This window comes from Aulonocara stuartgranti (genome assembly GCF_965226115.1).
Source record: "Aulonocara stuartgranti genome assembly, chromosome: 2".
NCBI lineage: Eukaryota > Metazoa > Chordata > Actinopteri > Cichliformes > Cichlidae > Aulonocara > Aulonocara stuartgranti.
The window spans coordinates 37,729,244-37,752,074 of record NC_138940.1 but is presented as its reverse complement, the minus strand read 5'-3'; the positions used below and the strand labels follow the sequence as shown (position 1 = coordinate 37,752,074).

Genomic DNA, 22,831 nt, shown 5'->3' with positions numbered 1-22,831 from the left:
ATGTGTCATGTGTCAACAATGTGGAAAGGCGTATTTAAAGAAAAAACAAGTGTTCAAAACGATAATGTCACATTCATGCTGAAAGGCATTTATATTCAAGGTAAAAAAAACCAAAATTCTACTATTGTGAGAAATGAGATAATAATGATCACATAAGTAAGGATTGGCCTGGTTATTGTGAATAAGGTGACAAATGAAAGTGTGGAGTATTTGCAGGAAATATGGAAGAGAGAGGCCGGATGTCATGACACAGCCACAAGGCACTGGGCAGTGAAAGAGGTTTATTAAAAAAGCAGCAACAAAAAACCCCACAAAAAACCAAAAACTTGATACCACTTTTGTAAATGTGTAGCAGGGATCTGTAGGGTCACACTGAAGCTGGTTCTGTGCTAGAGTTAACCAGTTTGCTGTTAGCTGCCATATTCTACTCCTGATAGCAAGGATAGCAGTGTGACACATACTGTATCATAGATTTGGTCTCAGAAGCATTGCTGTCATGAAAATAGGCTGGCAGTTTTAGTCAGGTGTACTAGTAATTAATTGTATTTTTTTATATCTGTGATTTTTATGTTGTGACATATCAAACTGTCTGGTGTATAATAATATATATTGAATAGCTATGTGGACAGCTAAGTAGGAAATTGATTATTATTGCATTGAAGCTGGGTAACTTTACTGGCCCCAGAAACCGTCAGCATCATCATCTAGCACAGCGGTCCCCAACCCCCGGGCCTCGGACCGGTACCGGTCCGTGAGTCGTTTGGTACCGGGCCGCGAGAGTTGAGGCTCAGGTGTGAAATGTATAGTTTTCAGGGTTTTTATCGGTTTTCAGCGTTATTTTGTTATCGTTTTTATCGTTAACTCAGTTTTCCTGGGTCTTTTCACGTGTGTTATGAATAAATCTTCTTTTTTTTGGTACCGGTACTAGTTTTATTTTGTTGTATTTATCCGCAACACCTTAAAGGTCGGTCCATGAAAATATTGTCGGGCATTCATTTAGTTAAATGGAGTTTATTTTATTCTATTTTAATCATGTAGGAGACGCGAAACAAGCACATACTTTAGTAATGGGTAAAGCTCATACTTCTAACACTGCTGATAGTATCACATCATGAAGCATACTTTGAATTACTTTTTTGTTTTGTTTTTTTGTGTCATTTGATGCATCTGACATTTTGATACGTGAGCTTTAGGGAAGCCTCGGAAATCATTTTAGGTCATGTTGGCATGTGGTTAACACAAGCTGTCAGCTTGTCACACACTTGAGCCATTTACAGTGCTGTGGTTAAATATATTAAAATATTTCTTTATATTTTGCAAGGAAAATGAGAAATGGGTGCAGCAACTTATTGAAAAGATTACAAAAATGCATCTAAATACGAAGCGTAAGGCAAAACCAGAGTTTGTACAATTCTGATGATCTTGAAAGTCAATATATACACTATAACAAAGCTTATTCATGCAAACAGCCTAACTCTCTTGCAATTTCTTTAAGGAGTCTAAGATTTTTTTTGTTCTATGTCAAGATGTTTCCACGCTGCTTAAATAATCCAGAGATTATCAGCTCTGAGGATGTCAATCCATGACTGATAGTTTTTCGGTTTGCTTACACAGATTTGGTAGTGTGTTTGACATCATCGTCATGCTGAGAAATGTAGGCATTTCCAATCAGATGCTTTCCATGTGGTATTGGACAGAGGAACAAAATCTGATGGTACTTTCCTGCATTCATAATTGCATCAGTCTTAAGAAGAACACTGGCTGAAATCCAGCCTCAAATCATGACTGAGCCTCCACCGTGTTTTACAGAAAGCTATAGACACTCACTGTTCTAGCTCCTTCCTGCTTTCTCTGTACATACTGATGACAGTTTGAACCACAGAGTTTATATTTCATCACTTCATAAGAGCTGTTGCCACAGTTGATTGCTTATGTAATCTATCTTATCTCAGCTTTTCTCCCAACTTTCATTTTTTTAAGAATTGCTCCTTGACAGTCAGCCGTCCACTGAGACTATTTCTTTTGAGCCTATGGCAAAAAGTAGATCTTGGCTGGATATTTATCCATTTCTTAAGAAAAATGTCCAGCTACTGTTCTTTAGGTCAACCATTTTTTCCTCCAATTGTCCAGTTTCTTCAAGCATTTTAAGGATTCAGCCAAAGAAATGCAAACAAATTATACATTTTAGCAATAGGCTGACTGTTAGATGGCCTAAAGAAACAAATAAACATTGCAAGGAAATTGATCAGATATAATGGCTGGGCTGAGAATCAGTGCAAAAAGTAGCCAAAGCAAAGTTTAGACCTTCAAGAAAGCTTGGAGAACTATTGCTCTACTTAAAGAAATTAGAAGACTGTCTAGCTGCTTGGAAACAAAGAAATGAGGGGAGGCTCAATACTTTTGCACAATACTGTAGGTATGCCCTGCATTTTATTTGGCCAGTCTTGACAAGATTTTGTCATACTAACTTTCTTTTTTATATTTTTTACATACTCTGTTATTATATTAACATGACTGGCATTGTGTTGGGGGGGGGGGGGGGTGTGAGCAACAGCAGGAAACAGACCACATGTGAGTCTTTTAATGACATTCAGGAAGTTTGAGAGAGGAAGTGGTGACGAATGCTTTAGTCACACAGTGGAAGAAACACATTCACTCCTTTAAAGTCCCCCTCTGTCATGAGCCTTATTCACGTGTATCAGTGGATGAGATCTGAGACATGAAAATAGGAAGTTTGTTTTTTGGCTGCCTCAGTAAAACTTGTATGACATGCATATATGTCATGTCCATGTATGCATGAATCATACTGCAAAATTCCTCTCGCAGTTGGAAAAAAAATGTTTGCCAGATCAGGTTAATTTCAGTAGACTTTAAAATACAAATGACACTTTATGTGATGTTATGATCAGTGTAAAAATATCTCCTTCTTTTCTTACAAACCTCAGCTCTTATAATGACCACATATCTTGCCACCTTCAAGGATACAGTAAGAATTTGCTTTCAAAAGAGATGGAGATAACCCGAGGGCAGTACTGTGCTAGTCCCCAGTCACATGGTCAGACCATCCATTGTGGAGCCATTCAAATCTTAGCTGTACTAGCTTTTGTGTGCTTCCTCTTTTCAGTATCTGTTTTGGGAAACTAAGCAGTACCAGCACTTCCACGAGACTAATAAGGCTACCACAAACTCACACACTTTTAAAGACACTCACAGAAACGTGCTGCATTCCATTTTTAAATTAACTGCGTTTTTTTCCAAACCTAAATAAAATAAAGCAAAGTAACCTACGTCAATATTAAACACTGAGGGAGAAGTGTTTATGTCAGGTCTTTTTTAGGAGAGCAACCTTATTTTATGAGCTCGATTGAATCGTTACTTCACTTTATTGAGATGACAAATGTGTCATTCTGCCTTTAATATGTTTTTCTGTTATCTGCTGTCTTTGGTTGTGTGTGTTTTTGTCTTTCCGTGTGTGTATGCTTGTGGCAGTGCCTACAGTAATGACACTATGTGAAGCATGTAGGGCACATAGGAGTCAGAATCTTTCAGATTTGACAAGTGTTTTAATATAGGTATTTCTGTTGTTACGATGTACCACTTCATATGCGGCTCTCTCAGTCTGACTGAAAATAAAACACTGATTCACTTCTCACACTGAGCCACTTGTAAATTTGCTCACAAGTCTGGATAGACATGCTTTGTGGCAGTGAAATCTTTTTTATTTGTCTTGTCAAGCTATTTTTTTTATTAATCTTTTTGTTAGTTATGATATTGTTAGTCTGTAAAAATCAGACTATTTTCCCTTAGTGACATCTTCAAATTGCTAGTTTTTATCAAAGTAGCAATTCTCTGAATTCCTTCAATACATCTTTCAATAAGCTCCTTGGCTGTGTAAAACTGACTGATGTTAATAGACCTGCTGTAGATATTAATCTCCAAAGATGTTCAGAGATTTCAAAAATCTCTCCGGGAAGTGTCGGAACCGCTAAGATAGAAAACATGTAGTTTAAATAATAATCACACTCAAGGCTATAGAGCAGATGTTTATTATCATTTAACGATTCAGAAAGAATTATTGGAATATTGTGAGTGGAAAAGCACGATGAGGGAACTTGTATTTCTATGTGACAGCTACATTCAGTGTGATAGTAAATGTGTTCTAATTGAAATATAAGTCACATTGATTGCCAGGTTTAAATTGTGTCTCAGTGTCTTTTTTGCCTCTTTTCTCCACCTCCATGCTTTGCTTGAAAACATTATCCTCCCTGTGCAAACATATGGAAAACCTTGATACATACCGTCAAGCAGAATACGTGCGCACTGAGAAATCTTTAGCTTAGGCAGTGTCTTGCATTATCTCTGTGTTTGCAAAAGCAGTCATTGAGAAGCCATTGTAACAGGATTTATTTAGATGAATTAATTTGTTTTGACTTGGTCTAATTCAGTTACACGGACCGTATTCTGTGTGTCTGATGCCACTCCTTTCAAACTGATCAGTACATTGGTAGTGCAGCAGATCTTATCAGATTACACAAAGACAAATTATGTAATTTTGTTGTTTGATATGACAACGACGAGCAAGCGTTACCCTCCGATGTAGTGTGACAGTTTTGCGGTGCTTTGTTTTTCTTCGGAGGAAAGCAGCTTTTTAGCATAATCCACACAGTATCTCTAGATGAATGGTTTTCGAGTGGGAGCTCTAGTGTACTCTTTTGAAATGTTGAGGAGCAGCAGACCAAATTTGAACGGCCTTTATACTGACATTTAGAACAGGTCAATATTCTCCTCGTGTTTTTAACTGTGGTTTGACAATGACCACAGACATGTAACTGTGGCTATCTGTGTATAATCTGCAGTGTTCAGACAGGTGTACTATGTTGACGTACAGGTTTCTGAATGCTTTACTGAATTGAGGTCATCACTGCTAAGCTGCTGTGTTTTGATAATGATGCGTTCACAATAATTCGTTTCTTACTTGGACACAAAATTAAGATAAGCATGTATTTTAAGTAAGTTTCAATGCAAGCTGATAACTCATGTAAATGTAATTTTATTTACATAATGTGAAACCACAACAGTTGCCTCAATGTGCTTTATATTGTTAAAAAAAACCCTCTATATTAATAAAGAGATCAAATATTTTCTTTTTGACCAAAAAAATATTTTTCTGTTGACAATAACTTTGTTAATTTAAATTTTCTGAATAAGCAACAGAAGTTAAACAAATGAGCGCCTAATAAAACACAAGGTTTGGTTTTTTTTTGCTGTGCTACTGATGCTTACTTGCCAGCATTCAAGGCTAATTATACAATTTTTACAGTTTTCTTAAAGTCTCTTTCATCAGCTTTGATTTTATTTCCCCAAAATTTAAATTTTTCTTGCTGAAAATCAGGAATCGTTGCTAAAATCTGCTAAAATGTAGATGAACAGAGCGTCTGATTAAACAGGGACACGAGGTAGTTTAATGAATTTACCAAGAACTGTCAGAAGCACTTTGTGTTACAGGCCTTACTGCCAACAATGGCTATCTCACAGTAATTCTTTTTTATTATTAGAACTAATTAAAGTAAAAGCTAATTTCCTTCTAAACCCATTTTACAGTGGCATCGTGGCTACTGATTTTATAGTGATAGTTCCAGTGAGTGAGTTAAAATGACATCACGCAGATGGTCTTGTTTAATTGGTTGAGTATAACAAGCGTTGCTATTTAAAAGATATGCAATTATAGTCACTTTGAAACAAAACTAGTCTTTTGTCCAGCCTGGAAAAGAAACGTATTTCTCCTTCCACCTGGTGATATTTTATATCTTTACACGAATTAATGTAATACTAACATTAATTGCAGTTTGTAATATTAATTTTAACATTTATTGTAGGAAATATGCATACTTGTATGGTTTTGTGTCCCCAAATTGGTTCTCAAGTTGTGGGATATTGCTTTGTGTTTTCATTTTTAAGGATCTGCATGGACTCATAATCATATTTGATTAAGGAGGGACCCAGAGCTAATTTGATTAGGTTATTTAGAGAAATATGTGTTTGGTAATAAACATTTATTATGATGAAAAAGTTTACTTTAATAAGCGGGAGAAGCCCAGAGGACATGCAAGCTTAATTGTTAGATGTTAAATTGCAATGTTGCGATGTTGCCAAGATAATGGGCAAGGAAAGGCCCTCAAGTCAAGGCAATTAACCAAACAGTGGTTTGATTGTTGTTAAATTGATTAGAAAATGTTTAAGTACTCCATTTGAAAATTAGCTATTGTTTCACACAGTTTTAGGCTGCTAGAGAATGCTGGGCTTAATGATACATACGTACTGAGTTACAAATGAGAAAAGTTGTTGCTCGGGTTAAATTATTAGCGTTACACATGTTGGGAAGTGTCATGCTGCCTTTTTAAAAGCAATAAAGGCTTTCACAATACCGAAACAAATACCTGGACATCCCCAGCAGAACCCTCTATATGTAACGCCGCCTGTGTTATTTTAACTTGAAAAAACAGCTTAGGTAACACTGCACATCGAGACTTTGTTCTTTCTAGTCAATAGCTTTATCTCCCAACTGTTGATCAGTTGTAGCCGACAAAACTAGTGATAGATATGGCAGTTTGAGTGTCTGCCCAGAGCGACAGCCGATGAAGACACACAGAGGGAGGTGCAGGTTAGCGCCAATCTGTTTGCTCGCCCCAGCATCAGTAGTTTCCTGATTAGAATAGTGGCGAAATCCGCGGCTGGAGGCAGGCTTTATGGCCATCGCTACCCCACATCTTCCCACTCATTAGTACTTTACAGCTGAGCGCCACAGCATATGGCAGCGTTGCTACTGATTCCCATTTGAGGTGTGTTTCAAATGGCTGTCCCTTGCCGAGCCACAAGCCTTTGGCAGTAGCCATTCTTAGTGTGTCTGAGATGAAGATAAATATCTGGATTAGGAGAAGCGGTTGAATTTTTTGGGCCACTGTCACTACAAAGGATGCTCTTCAGAACACAAATTACAGGAATAAAAGAAGCTTTTGGTGTTTAATTGTGTCATGCTGTAACTACATTCCCTGGGAAAATGTATTATTTTGGGAATACACAAAACTTTAACCTAGCAGTGCTAACTTGCATGTTATTGGGTTTTTCTGGTTTTTTTTTAACCTGATGTGGATGTGTTTGATTATGGGTGCTTTCTGATGGACCTCATTTTGTGTGCTTGTATTTGTCGTGTTCATTCTTGAACACAAACGTTTTTACTTTTACCCTATTGTCTGGGATCATCAAGTGTTACCATATCCTGCATATGCACATGTACAGTATTTGCTCAAGACAGGAATGAGCTATTGCCCTCTGTGGTACCAAGACAATTTGCACATGTGTTTTATGTATTCTCTAATGTATGCAAGCATTATTAAAAATTTAATTTGGTATCTCAGAGGGAAATGCAACACCATTTTCTACTCTGTGATACCAAAGAGAGAGAAGAAAACGCTGCGGTATCCAGGGGACACTGTACATGTGAAAACACTTGAGATGGGACGTGCACTTGCCAGTGTTGTCGTTTTCTGTTGGATTGTTTTTCACACTGTGCCCTCCCTCCAACAGAACATACACATAAAAACATTGGCTGATGATATGGTAAGGTGCTTGGTTTAATTTTGGTGTGATTAGTTTTGTTTTACATCCTCTCACGTTTTCTTATAGCTGCATGGGACTTTTAACTGAAGTATATGGATGGATCAAATGTGCCAGAAGCAAATTGTTTAAATTGCCATTTTAACTGTATATGAGTTACATCATGTGGCAAAATGATACCGTGGGTTTTTACACATTAGCAAATAATGATAAGTCTGTCCGCAGTAGCGCTCTCTAAAGCTGTGCCGTGAAAGACATTTTTTATTGTAGTGCACTCTGCACCAACAAGGTCTGTTTGCCTAAATTTTTCATTATGAACATAACTTAGCCCTCAGCATCTCTGCTTTTGTAAGCAGGTCATAGATCATTTAGTGTGCAATTATTAGTAGCACTTCTGATTAGATGGTTTTACCTGGGGCCTTTTTAATATCCTTAGTTAACAAATAGCCCGACGCATGTAGTATTACATGAGTTTTGGGATGTACAGCCAACATATTATTATTACGTACTACTGCTGCAATAATCAGCTTTCAGTATGTTTGATCCATCCGGTAATACTTCAGTATACTGACATTTGCGACATCGTGTATGTCATCATTATATGTCTGTCTGTTAATTTCATTTATATCTGTTCATTCATCCAGCATGTTCTCTCCCTTTGATAATACTAACAGTGACTGGTTGCATGCAGTTCATATACTTTTCTGCTTTTACACTTAATGTTACTGCATTCATAAGAGTAGGATTAACCAATTAATATAAAAAGGAATGTCTCTTAGTACCCTACCCTGCAAACTTGCAAAGTGGCATTGTATGCTAGAATCACTTGAGCATAAACTGAGCAATCCTGTGGGTTTGACGTTAAGTATATTATTTAGTTGTTTGTTTGTTTTTTAAGTCAAACTGGAATCTACTAAATACAGGTGTTTGCTGTATGCGGCAGATATTTTTTGTAATTATTTTCTTCAATACAAAGTAAAAATGAAAGAAAAAAAATCTATAGTTTTTTTTTGTTTTAACCTCACTTTCATTTGTTTGCAGAAACACATCTGTTCCTGAAATCAGTGCATAATAATCGTGCTGTCTTTTGATAGCAGGAGACAATCTTTCAATCTAGTTGTTTTAAAAAATGTTTTTTTTTCTTAATGATCCATATACTTTATAGTCAAAACAAGCTCACTGGCAGTGCGATATTTTAATATGTCAATGAATCTGTTTTCTTTCAGCGTGATCGTATTACCAGTTTTAGGAAAACGGGGACGAAGAAGGAAAAGCTCCTGATACAGCACCCAACAGATCCCCTGTCTACCCAAACTGAACTTCCTGTTCCTCAGCCTCTTTTTGATGAGCGGTCCATGAACCTCTCAGAAAAAGAAATCATTGACCTCTTTGAGAAGATGATGGTAAGCTTTGTGTTTTGTGATAATAGAATGATTGCTCTCCAGACCGACCCTGGTTTTATACAGTGTCTCTTAAAAAAGTCCTTTCAAACAGGGATGATATGCTGTTCTTTTAACTAAATAAACAATTTGATTAGCATTAACAACATTATGATTGAAACCAGGATCCCACAGAGCTGTCATCTAGTCGAGACAGCTTTATCTGTGGATTTAGAGAGATAACTGTGATTTTTTTTCAGTGCTTTAACGTTAGCATCAATCCAGGACTTAAAAACCTTGGTGTAACTTATACGTTTATAGAGTTATGTCCATACCATCTTTGTTAAAGCCCCACAAAACAATATTAGGATGACACACACAACCTTTAGTACCTATGTGTTAGCATGATATCCTTGGGGTAATGTAGACAACTCCTGCAACTCCTTCTTACTGATCCTCATTTGAAGTAAACGGTGTGCAATAAATTAACCAATTTTTATTAAAGTCTATTTTCTGGAGTTTACCGTGATGCTTAAATTATTTTTAAATAGCTTGTCTTTAATTTTAAATATCCAGTAATCCCATGGTTGTATTGACACAACCATTTTTATTTACCTGTATCTCTGCTGTTGTCGAAAGACAATTATAAAAGCACCACTAAACTATAATGTAGCACCGGATGACATATATGTTCATTATGAAAAATGCAGGCATAGATTATTTTGAAACAACACCACAGTCTTAATAATGGTGGAGGCTTTCACAGTCTCCAGAGATTAGTTAGTGGAGGAAAGAAGCCAATGCTTGTGATTGAGGAAGTATTTTGTGTTGTTGTTCTTTTTTTTTTTATTTTTTAATTAACAATAAAAGAGTCGCTGAAAATTACGTGGTTTATAATTGATTGTGTCAGCATCATGTGATTTCTCTCCTGTATCATGGTGTTTATTTTGCCCAACCCTGAAGAAGGCCTTTTTCGCCTCAGGTGAGACGCCCGGGCAGTACGGGTTACACAGGAAACTTCAGTGTTGTCTCTCTAATTTTGCTGCGTCTGCATTGCAGCTCTAATAATGTCTCAGTGACTGAATCTACATTGATGTGTGACATGCATTCATACTCGTTTCGCCATAAATTTGTATTTTTCAAAATACTTGTGTACAGATTGCGATAAGTTGCCCAACAAAGTTGCAAAGCAGTATAAGCAGATAGGGCTGCCACGATTAGTCGACTAGTCACGATTAGTCGACGCGTCGTTTGAAGCTTTGTAAGATCACAAAAGACGCAGGAATAAGTAGTATGATTTAAGAGTGTAATAACGCACTGAAACAGAAGATGGCAGCACTGCATGTACAAGGATGCCAGCTGCCGTTAAACCCCGAAGAAGAAGAAGCTGTGTCCCAGAATTCATAGCGCAGCTAGTTAGTTTTAATGTTACTCTTATTATTCTTTCTGGGTCATAAAATAAACGTTTAACATATTTTCAGGCGAGAATGTAGCTGTGTAAACCTCAAATATCTGCTCAGTTTATCAAGACACCACATATTTTCAAAAGCGCTCCGACGTTTTCGGAGACGTCTGTTACCCACTAGCTCGATAGCTAGCCGGGAGCTAGGTCACTAGAGCCGTGAGAACACCGGACTCCCAGCAGATCGTCTTCAAACCCACCGCCATCTTTCGCTGCTCAGGTTAAACATGATATATGAGTCACTTAGATAACTTAAAAATGTTATTGTTTGGCTTTTTTTTAGTATTTTATTTGTTCCTGAGTAAATCGGTTTGGCTGAGATTAAAGTTATAGTTTTTACACAGCTGAATAAACATCAAGCAGACAGCTGATCATCAGAAGTGTGAGATGCTCGAGAATTTACTCCGGTGTCCTGTTATATTTTAGATAGCAAGGAGTTTATTAAACTTCACCGAAACAATCTGCAGATTTCATTCAAATTTAATAAACTATCATCTTGTCTTTATTTTTAGTTAGCACATACCTGAAACACTTAAAGCTGTAAGCTAATGATCGTTATATAAGAGCAGATGCTGCTGGTGCAATAAGCTGTACTTTTACGTCCAATGGGTGATGATCTGATTAGTCGACTAATCGCAAAAATAATCGGTGACTAGTCGACTATCAAAATAATCGTTTGTGGCAGCCCTATAAGCAGAACTGCATGTCTCTCTGACATCTAGGAACTACTCTGTACTTTGTCTTTAGAATTATTTATGGATAACAACGTTAAACACAGACTTCGGCCACTTCTCAGTATTAGTTCATTGTGGTTTCTGTGTTTTCATTGGATTTGTTGATATAAAAGATTATGGAACCAATATTACCTTTTAACTGAACCAAAATGACCTGAGATTTATAGAAAATGTAAATGTTTTATATTCAGATGTTAACCTTTTGTGAGGCCGGTCTCCACCTACGTATTCCTTAGGCCAGTGTGAGAAGTATCAAACTTTGAAATTCACTTCGCACTCATCCGTGGGGTCAAAGCTCTGTCACACTTGTGATTTTCTCCATTGAAATGCATTTTTGGCCTTATGTACTGCAGGATTGAAATCTTACAAAAAGCTTTCAGCCCATCTCTTTGAAGTGAGGAGCTGAATTACTCTGGCTTCATTGCATAGGTTGTGTGTACTATTGTGGATAATGTCTCTGAGTGTGTATGTGTGTGTGGTACGGTGGCTGCCTTTCCTTTTTTCTCATACAATGGTCTTTATTGCCAGGGCCAGAGAAATACGACCAGTGCTCCTGGTTTTCATCAGGCGAGTGCTCAGTGTTTTCTTGCCTGGGTGCTCATCCCTGTCACTCAGTTCACCTCTCAATTACTATGTTTGTGCTCACAGTGGCGTGACATTAAACCCAGGCTTCAATTTGCTCAGTGACAGATGACACAGAAGGCATGTTTGTTGGTCTGACATTTGACAGGCCTTGACACTTTGGGTTGGGAAGTATAATTACAGTAATGAAATTAAAATTTAAAAAAGGGTTATTTACTTATGTACTTTTTAAGCAAGCGCTATTTACACTCATAGACAGTAAACTTTTCTGGTCAAACCTAGTAAACACAGAACTGTGGTGTGTAGTTTCTTTTGATGATAGTAGCTTCTCTTCAACATCTATCTGTTCAACACACATTCCAGTTGCTCTCTGTCTTCTTTGTCTCTACACCCATTCTGTAATTGATTGTTATTATGGTCCTACATGTTGCAGTCTTGATGTCTAGCTGGCTTCAAATAAAGGGCTGACCCATGGCATATTAGTGAGACCCCCTACTGTGCGTTAATGACTAGCAGGAAAGTGAAAATACTTTTTTCCGCTGCAAAGTGGTCACACATTGCGCCGTGTATCTCAAAGCTTAAATAGCACGTAGCCTATTACTGAAAGGTCATCAAAAGGGTTTGTCAAAATATAGGAAGAAACACTCAGTCAGTGGCCAGGAAAGCCAAATGAACTCTTTCTAGAATTTTTGAAACCAACCATTAAGAGCAGGAGTATATTTGTAAAAGTACAGGGGGAAAGTTAAAATGCATGGAAAAACATTTACTTTCAGCGCTGCCTTAGGAGGGCATTGTGTTTGTATGTCTCCATGCGTTTTGTCACGGAATTTCCTAAGATGTGCACAGCTTGAATTCACAGGATCTCATCAAAATGCGTAGACATAAATCAGTTGCTGGAATTTCATGTATTTGCGTCTCACTAGAAACGCAGCTATAATGCTGTAGTCGACTTCACTAATAGCACAAAAACAACATATAAAAAGAATTGACTGTTCTGTTGAAGATTTTTACTAAACCTCGAGGTATCACGATAACCACAGTCCTTTTTTTAATGTGTAGAGTTATGACTGTACACTAGCATAGGCGTGGTGTTTTGTGAGGTCAAACGCATGAACTCATCTCCTCAATTTAGACCGTCTGCCTGATGGTGTGAATATGGCTGCTGCATATTGGCACTCTCCTCCCAAGTTGCCATTAGCAGTCGTGGCATTATTGCCCAGATGATGGTTTTACTTGGCTGCCAGCATGAAAACCTGCAAGAGCATGACATCCATACTTGATTGATTCGACTGATTTGATTTCTGTGCCAATTTGTCTCTGTTTCCGCTCTTTAGAGAATATCTTTTTCGAGCAGGGGAACGGTATTGAGGTGCGCGCAAAGACAGAGGAGCAGTGAAAGAAGAATGTGACATTGCAGTGCTGCTGTGGCTAGTTTGGGGTTTTATGTGCCTCTCTGTGAGCCTTGTCAGGATGAACACTCCTCGTAATAAGCTCCTATGTGATCCCTCAGCAGTTCCACTCTGCACCAGGACATTAAAACCAGCCCACAGGAGAATTACTGCATGTGCCCTTCCACACTCATGGATCAGACTTGAGGCTAGTGGACAAAATAATTGATTTGTCACAGTTGAAGCAAAACATTTTATACTTCTACTTTTCTTAGATCCAGTTTTCCCCATAGGGTGAGCACTCCATACTGTTTTCTGCCTGAGATGCATTTGATGGCTCCCATTAATTTTCCCTTTCAATGATACAAAGCCTGTAGTGCCCTGGTTTTGCTCTGTTTTAGGCTTACCACACCACAGGATTTTGGAATTTTAGGGCCATCTTGTATTATTTTATATATATTTTAGAAACTAAACACAGCAGTGAGTGTCTAACGGTTTGCATTGTGCTCAAGATTTTAATATTAGGGCGCTTACGTCCACATTATATGATCCATGCAGTAATTTCTTTTACGCCTTTTTAATACAAGGGCAAACTCATTTTATAGGTCAAATCATAACCTTAAACTATGCAATAATTTGATGAAAATCTGTCGCAGTTAATGAATACCTGAAATTTACCATCCACAGACTTTAGCAGATGCTTGGTATCTTCCCTGGTGAGGTGCTGCCAGGCCTGTGGTGCAGCCATCTTCAGTTATTGCTTGTTTGGGGACTGGTCTTTAGTGAGTCAAACACCTGCTCAGTTGGATTTAGGTTACTGGCTAGTCAAGAGCTTTGCACAATACGTATGAAAACTCGTTGATTGCTTCGACTGTATTTAGGACGAAGCAATCAGCAGAAAGTCTGCTGTGTTTTTATTGCCTGGCTACTGTAGAAATACATTCTTAGTCGATTTTGCCAGACCAGTGTGAGACAAACAAGGAATCTTTTTCCCCGTAACTTCGCCGTCATTTATACAAGCTCAGATCTCCTCATTTCAGTCACATCAGCAGCATAGGCATGATATCTTGAGACTCCTTTTTATGTAGCCTGTGAGGGTATAATTAATAATAGAGCATTAATCATTTTGGAGGCGAAACATGAGGGCTCATTCCTCGAGTTTGCCCCCTGACAAGCGTCCCGCAGGCCCACTGCTCCTACCCCTCCCATAATGTACTCACCCCATCACATTTTGCCTCCTTTATTGAATGCCAATTAAGCAGATAAATTAGCAGGGTTCAGAGATTAATTGAAAAACCTGCTGGTTTCCTTCAGTGAAAAAAACCTGCCAATTGTAAAAGTTTCAGCTGCACTTTCTCCCCTCCTCTATCTCCCATAGATATTAATGATTTTTCTAGCTCAAAGGGTATTTACTAGAGGAAATATGCTTGAAGGAATTCAGGTCACCGTGCCCCTGGATGGAATTCCTGCCCATGCTTCGCTAACAAATGAAGAAAAACCTTGTGAATCAGTTTATTTGTGGTAAGACATTCAAACAGTGTTCTTACTTTCAACTCACGCGCTTCGTTTTTTTCTCTAGCTGAATTTTACACTTAACTGCATGAAAGGAAATCACTGTCAGAACAGATCAACGTGTACTAAAAGACAAATGATTTTCTCTGCTTCCCAGCAGAGGGCAGCATGCCTCCACACCTTTAGGTTCGCCGTTCTAAAACCCCGAGGAGGATGTTTTTTCACTCTGTTCATTCTACCCATCTCTTTGTGAGAGAGTGCTTCTGATAAACATCCCCCTCCATTCTAATCATCATGTCATTCCCTAGCTTTTAGTGCTCTGTCCAGCCTTCGCTCTATCCCTGATGTCTCTCACATGAAAGACCTCTTTTGTGATGCAGAATTAAAGTAGCATGAAGATAATACTCCCAATAACACACAGATGCTGCCTATCCAGCCTATCTGATGTGATTGCATGGCCTCAATAGAAGCAGTGTGTTTGATTTTGTTCTCCTGTTCTGAGTTGGGGTGTACAGTTTTTATTGCTGCAGCCTTGCTACTTTCGTTTCAAGGGCTAATTATTATTGCCATTATTTTCTGCTGCGGAGCCACGTGACTTTAATAAAGAAACAGACAGCAAACTTTTTTCAGCCATGGAAACAGGATTTTCTATTAAAGGATTTTAGTGGAAATGGAACAATAATTGTGTGTTTGTTGAAAAAGCTTCTTCTTGTTAGTGAAACCATTGTGCTGTAAATAACCTTGTAACAAGTTTGAGGTTGTGAAATGCAGTTGATTTGAAATGTTTTATTAAATTCAAGTTCAAATGTCAAGTATTTTTGTAAAATCTGTTTTTACTTAAAACTGTTGAGTATCACAGAGCTTCATTGTTAACATTTTGACTTTCTTGTTGTGTAGGAGGACATGAACCTGAATGAGGATCGCAAAGCGCCGCTGCGAGAAAAGGACCTGAGCACCAAACGCGAGATGGTGGTCCAGTACATCTCAGCCACGGCCAAATCTGTAAGTGAGAGAATGCATTTCAGAGTTATGTCTTTATAAGCTAAGATATATTGTACAGTTGTAACTGGTGGGCTGCAATGTCACGACACTTAACACTCCTCTCTAGAATGACAACATGATGCTTTTTGCTTGCTTTGTCATCTGCTCTTGCACACGCTCACTTTTGCTGCCTTTCTTCACACCTCATGCTTGAAATCCACGCCTTTGATTGCAGTTTTGATCTATATCCCTTACTTCTCCTCCTGTTGTGCCAAAATCTTCCAGATTTAAGGCAATCCCTCACTTACTCAATCATAGGTGGATGGTCCAGTCACATGCTTGCATGAAAACGGTTGGTTGTCCAGGTGTATAATTGCATGTGAATTTTTGATGGTGTCTTCTTGCTGCATTATTTGTTTATAAAGACGAGAGGCACTGCAATCAAACACAGGAGTGAAATAGGACAAATGTCTGACCAGTAAACCTGTGATAATTCTTTACACTGCACCATAGCATGCTTTACCATTTAGTTTTGCATGCTATGGATGCTTAGCAGAATTATTTTGTTGGTCTGTTGACTCTCAGTTGTTTTAAAATGAGATTAGATATAAAATTAATTAAAATGATTTTGCCTGTTTTGTGTTGGAGTAATTTGGTGGAGAGGCGATGCTTAATCATTTTAAGCAATAACAGTTTTGGCAGCGATCCATGAATGTATGATAAATTCTTGTATTGTCTATTGAAGTTATGGCCAGCCTCGTGCTGTAAAATTCAGATCACTTCTGAAGAAGAAGAAGAAGTAGAAGAAAAAGTGATTTCTGTCCTCTTTGTTTCCTGAACCTGGTAGCTCCTTCTTGACATCATCATTTATTACCTGCCTCATTGTTATGGTAATTAACTGGCATTATTGATAATGATGATTATCCGAGATGATTGAATTCCACACAGGGCCCATTATGCTTTGTGAGCACTGATATTTTATTCAAATGAATAACGTAATCCATGTAGTCAAAGGACAGAGGACAAAATGGGATGTCTGTCAGCACCCTGCTATCACATTTAATAGGTCTGAAGAAAGGGGATGGTTGAATGTCAGTGGTGATTGTGTGCGTGCTGATTCATGCAAGTGCACATGCAGTCACACTATAATACAGGACAGCTATATATCCAAACACCATTACATACCAATAATACATAAAGATAATGTGCTTCAACTTAATAGTTTGCCATTTCTTTACATATGATTGCAATAGTAATGTGACACGGCTGCCAATTCGCTGCAGTTAGCAACGTGATACACAACAATTATTCCTGTAACTACAGTATGAGAGAGACAGGAAGACTTTTATTTCAATGTTTTAGAGTATATCAGAGATTATTCCAGGAAGAAATTCTGTTATTTTAAGAGTATAAAAAAATATAAGACACAAACAAAACAAGAACAAAAAAATGGCCAAGTTGGATAATTTAGTCATCAGTAGATTTGTTCTCCTGTTTTCAATAAAGTGTATTTATACAATTAATTGCCTCGCTTTCTTTTATGTCCTGATAGATGAAAAAAGATATTTCTTAATGTTACTTTATTTAAATATTTACAAATGTATGTAACAGTAAAGCTTCCTCAAACCGCCTTGTAGTGTTCCTTTGCTGTTGGACTGTGTGATGTGGGTTGTGGTAACCCAGTCACTCATTGCTGCAGTGTAGTTTGTCAGCAGTTGCCTTACAAGTGTGAAGAGGGTTTACATTTTTGAGACCTTTTATAATTTAGACTTCAAAATCACCATCATTTTTTTCCACTCAGTCTGCACGAATGAGCCTATATGTCTGTAAATTAAAGGTTGGACATTATTGGGAGCTAATGCTGCATATGGGTGCTAATACGCATGTGAGTGGTGATTGAATGTAGGAGTGCATTTTGATGTCTGTCTGTCTGGATTCTCTGTCTTGCTGTTGTGCATTCAATGCTAATGTCATTTTGCTCATCTAGCAAAGATGTATGCTGCATTGGGAGGTTGTGGTTTTTGTTGGTGTCAAACGGCTACAAACATGCTTTGTTTGTCTTTTTCTTTTTTTTTTACTCCACACGCTATTTAATAGGTGTCTGATTTGCACTTACCTTTCATTTCAGTCATTGAAATATAAGGGGGACAACCAGGACCATTTCTTCCACACTCATATGTAGTCAAATTTGTGTGTAGACACTTTAATTCACCTCTTTCTTTCTCAACTTAATGCAGTTGCAGAGAACGTAGATTTGGAACTAGAAGTTTAAATCAGTAAATGCTGGCAGAACAAGAAATATCCCCCTTGTATTGTGTAACCCTTTTCTTGTCTGTCTCTGCAGACTTGCTCAATTGAACATGTGCCTTAGTGTTCAGGAATAGGCAGTATTCCTGGAGTTCAATAGCTTTAAGTGCTTCAGGTTTCTCTCACGGGGTGCTCCTTTCTTGTATGTACAGTATATTCACCTTTCATGCTTACTGACATACCACATCCAACTGCTGTTTGGCTCGAAAATGACATAAAATGGGAAAAGACTAATTCTTACTTTGTTTTCTCTTGTAAAATATGTCTTTCAAAGGGAAGTTAAAGCTTTTCTTCTTCTCTCTCCTGTGAATTGCCACCTCTCTCCTGGTCTGTTGCCAGGAAAGTTTGAGAACACTTCCCATAGTATACCAGGGTGCCTCAGCAGGGGTCTAGCAAATTACCCCCAACACAAACGGGATGTCTTTTCACAGGAGAATTCCACATTAACCCTGTTCATTTGAATATGAGCTGTGTTTCAGTGGAATCCAACGCTGCTCTTGCACGAGTGTGTCTACTGACATCATTGTCCATCAGCTTTGCATGAACAGCTGCACTTCTTTCTCATCTTATTTTCCTGTGCTTTCTTCCCTTTACATGTGTGCCAAACTAATCTAAACAATTGATACTATTAGAATTTCTCTGAGATTTAGTTTTGACTACCAGCAGTGAATATTTCAGTGTATAATTCCAGACTTGCTCTATCTCATCCAGCAAAGGTGTTATGGCAGGGTCTTAACAGGGGGACGTTCTAGTGTAATTAACGAAGTTTTATTCAAATATTGGTTTGTTTGATGCAACCAATGTGCCACCTTCTTCTCTGAGTGGGACCTGGATTTGCTGAGGTCATTCAAGCACTTTATTGTTAGCCTGATAAGTGTTTACGTAATTATTTGGAAAAAAGAAAAAAAAGAGTAGACATAATTGTATTTGTTCTGAATAAAAAAATCTGTATACTTGCACCTATTGACTTTATACGTGTGCCTATTGACTTCTCCTGCTAAGCATCAGAACTCAAAAGGTAGTAAAATGAGAAAACTTGTCCTTGTTTCAGAAAAAGGTGTTACATTGCACCCAAACCAAAAACTCGTTAGTGAAACTGTGCCGTTCCCCCTTAAGCTCCTCTCTGACTATTATCTGAACACACTAAAGATAGTGTCTGCTATTTTGGTCAAGCTGCTATGAAATAATATTAAAAATACGTATTTGATCTGGTTGGCATCAATATCCACGCAAAATATCTGAGCTCTGAGTTACATCAATGTGACTCATTTCAAGGAGTCTAATCTGCAGGATTCAGGTAATGCACCGTCTTAAATAGTGATATGCTGCATTCGCAGGAAAGCAAGGAAAATGTAGTTAGAGTGTGAATACAAAGTAGTATTTCTGCGATCAGGTGATGACGTGTAGAAGATGCTTTATGTGATGGAGTGATGGAGAGGGGAATCAAGCATCATATGGCCACACATCTAGAGAGTTTGTGCGTGACAGTAAATGAAACAAAAAGGTAGGTTTTGTACTTCCCCTCTCTGCATACTAGAGAGACGGGGTACCCTAGTGTGTCCTGTAACTTCCTGCAATCAAAATGCATTTCTTCAGAAGCATACGGCAGAGAAAGAAGAGCTCAACCACAGATTAGAATACATTTACTCTGCTGACAGACACACTCCTACTGTGAAACAAGCCCCACAGTTGCAGTAATGAAAATCACTTCCGTTACCTGCCACTATTGACAAATAACAAGGTTAAACTTCAAGAATCGTGCTGACGGCATGGGTTCAAGGTAGCTCCGCCACGCAAATTTGACACCTGAAGCCCAACGTTAATGGCAGCAGATTGATTTCAGTCCACAGAGCCTCTTTGCCCACACTAGCCACTGTTCTGTTCTGTACCACTCATTCAATCAGGCAGTCACAAGGGCAATCATATTTTATCCCCTTAATCATTTAATTAATACCTTGTGTGGAAGATGGCATGACTAAACATGACTTCCGCTTTTGTTGCCGCAACTTTTACTTCGGCGTGTTTTCATATGCCGAGCAAATATTCATATTCAAAATAATTGGTAAAACTGCAGCTGCCAAACGCAGACATTATCTTCAGCATGTGACGACAGTTTTGAATGTTCTCTTGTTGGCTTTTTTCAATTGTAAGTGTATAGTGTGTGCTTTAATTGTGTGAAGAATTTTTGTGATGTCCCATAAGTTACGCTAATGCTTCAACGTGTAATGGAGAGAATTCTCTGGCCTTACTAATGATTGTGCTGTTTGTGTCTTTTTGCACATTAACCTCCTCCGCTGATCGCTGCATGCAGATAACTGGGAGCAAAGTTGCGGTAAGTAGCCCATTATTTATTTAGCTTGTGAATCTTCGTACTTCTGTGTATCTGTCTTTATTCACTCCCTAAGCTCACAAATACACATTGCACATCATTTTATCTCGTTTTGGAAGGATGTTGAGGAGCGCATTCTGAACTGTGCAAGTGAGGGTCATTTCATTTTCTTTTCATTTTCACCTGTGATATTACTAATGGGCTTTAATTTGAAAAGGCTATAAACTGTCAACACTTTTCCTGCATGCAAATTTTTAGCACTTTAAAATGAGAAATCTTGAAATTATACAGCCTGAAAGTGAGTCAGGACACCTTTTGTTGGTTTTTGCTGTTTCTCTTTGAAATTGATTGCAGTGTAACTTCTATTAGCATTTCAATACTTTAATATCCACAAAGAAGGATAGCTTTTACACAAATTCTCATAATCTTCAATCTAATTTGTTTATCAAAATCATTTTAATGATAATAATAATAATGGATCGCATTTATATAGCGCTTTTCGGGACCCCTCGAAGCGCTTTACAATACCACTATTCATTCACTCTCACATTCACACACATTTTGTCTGTGAGATACAATGCACATAGAGAATATACAGTAAAGCTTCTCTGACTACCCCCCACCACAGGGGGTAGCTCTACACGTCGCCTTGCTGTTATTTGGCGCTACATAAATAAAATTCAATTGAACATGTTTAATTTGACAGATGTTCTTCCTGACACAACCCCAAAGGGATTCGCGTTTCTTTTTGAGATCAAACGGAGGATCTTTCTTAGGTGCACATGTACCACACTTTGGATCCACATTAAAAATATACAGTATAACACTTAAAAGGACTTTGCACACACTCATAAATACTGTACACAGACACACACTGACCCACAGTGCACTGCAATATTTTTCTGCCTAAAGCAGAAATATTCGACCATATTAGGATAGTGGAAAAATTTATGGTTGTTTATCAAAATTTGCTGTCAACAGCTCCCCATGTGACAGGAACACGACTGGTTCCTTACAAATGCTTATTCTTCTTCTTCATTTTACTTCAGGTAGTTTACTTGAAGTATACTATTGGAATTTCCCACAGTATTGGCAATACACATTCATTTGTTCACATTATAATATACAGATTACTTATTTTCACCTACGAAATGGCATCCCTCTTTTGTAAAGAAGAAATTATTTTGTGTTTTTTTTTTTTATATCTACTGGTTCATAGTTTGGCAAGTGTTGAATTGTCACTTTAAACTGTGGCTTATTACCTTTTGAGAGCTTTGTGAGGATTAGGAGGACTGTAAAGCTTAACAGAAACCCACAGACAAAGTAAAGTAGCACTGTGTGACCTGGCCTCTGCTCTGCTCATGAGCTCAGACAAACCTCGCTCTGCAAGGCATTTAACAGAACCATTTGTATCGATTGAGTTTTCTCCTTCTTTGTCAAACTGTTCTTTTGTGCTTGGTTATTTCCGTTGGAAGAACTGGTTTTTCAGCTCTGCCCCTATTGACCTGGACTGAGTAGCTTTCAATCAGCGGCAATGGACGATTTGTTTTCACTAGGCATAATATGACAAAATCATACAAGTTTGAATTGTGAGACCTAAATTAAGAAGTTCTGCAAACCATGCAGGCACCCTATCAAATGCATTGCTTCCAACTCAAGAGCATACTGATTAGGGCTGCCACGATTAGTCGACTAGTCACGATTATGTCGACTATCAAAATCGTCGACGACAAATTTAATAGTCGACGTGTCGTTTGAGGCTTTGTAAGATCCTGAAAGACGCAGGAATAAATAGTATGATTTAAGAGTGTAATAACGGACTGAAACAGAAGGTGGCAGCACTGCATGTACAAAGATGCCAGCTGCCGTTAAACCAAGAAGAAGAAGCAGTCTCCAGTATTGTAGCTGTGTCCAAATTTACGGGCTGCATCCTTCGGAGGCCGCATTTATAGGCCGATTACGTTACAGCGACGCGACGAAGGCTTTCCAGATTCAAAGATTCCTCCAAATGTGTCCTCCTTTTCCCCGAATTTGAAGGATGAGTCGGATGTATCCTTCGTGGCCCAACCTATCCCAGAATTCATAGCTCGGCTCAGCCTATTCCAGTTTCCAACAATGGCGGCAGCTACTTAGTTTTAATATTACTCTTTCTGGGTCACAAAATAAACTTTTAACATATTTTCTCGGCGAATATAGCTGTATAAACTTCAAATATCTGCTCGGTTTATCAAGACATCGCATATTTTTAAAAGTGCCCCAACGTTTTCGGAGTCGTCTGTTACCCACCCGCTCGATAGCTGGAGGGTTGAAGGCTCACTGGAGCCGGTGTAAAACACCAGACTCCCTTCACTACCTGTTATATTTTAGATGGCAAGGAGCAGACGCCCGAGTTTATTAAACTCCACTGAGACAATCTGCAAAATTCATTAAAAGTTTAATAAACTATCATCTTGTCTTTATTTTTAGTTAGCACATACCTTAAACACTTAAAGCTGTAAGCTAATGATAGTTAGCGGATGCATGCTGGTGCAATAAGCTGTACG

At 38.2% G+C, this 22,831-nt stretch overlaps 1 protein-coding gene across 6 annotated transcripts in view; it reads left to right on the top strand.

Moving 5' to 3' along the window:
• diaph2 (diaphanous-related formin 2) overlaps positions 1-22,831 on the top strand; it is a 375,689-nt gene that overhangs the window by 7,025 nt on the left and 345,833 nt on the right. For 4 of the 6 annotated variants that reach the window (XM_082548121.1, XM_082548120.1, XM_082548122.1 and 1 more), the window contains exons 3-6: positions 7,585-7,617; positions 8,841-9,017; positions 15,569-15,673; positions 20,271-20,291. In XM_082548121.1, the coding sequence (XP_082404247.1) occupies positions 7,585-7,617; positions 8,841-9,017; positions 15,569-15,673; positions 20,271-20,291 (336 nt within the window). The remainder of the gene's footprint in view (positions 1-7,584; positions 7,618-8,840; positions 9,018-15,568; positions 15,674-20,270; positions 20,292-22,831) is intronic. The other 2 variants (XM_082548119.1, XM_082548118.1) reach the window with 2 other exon arrangements.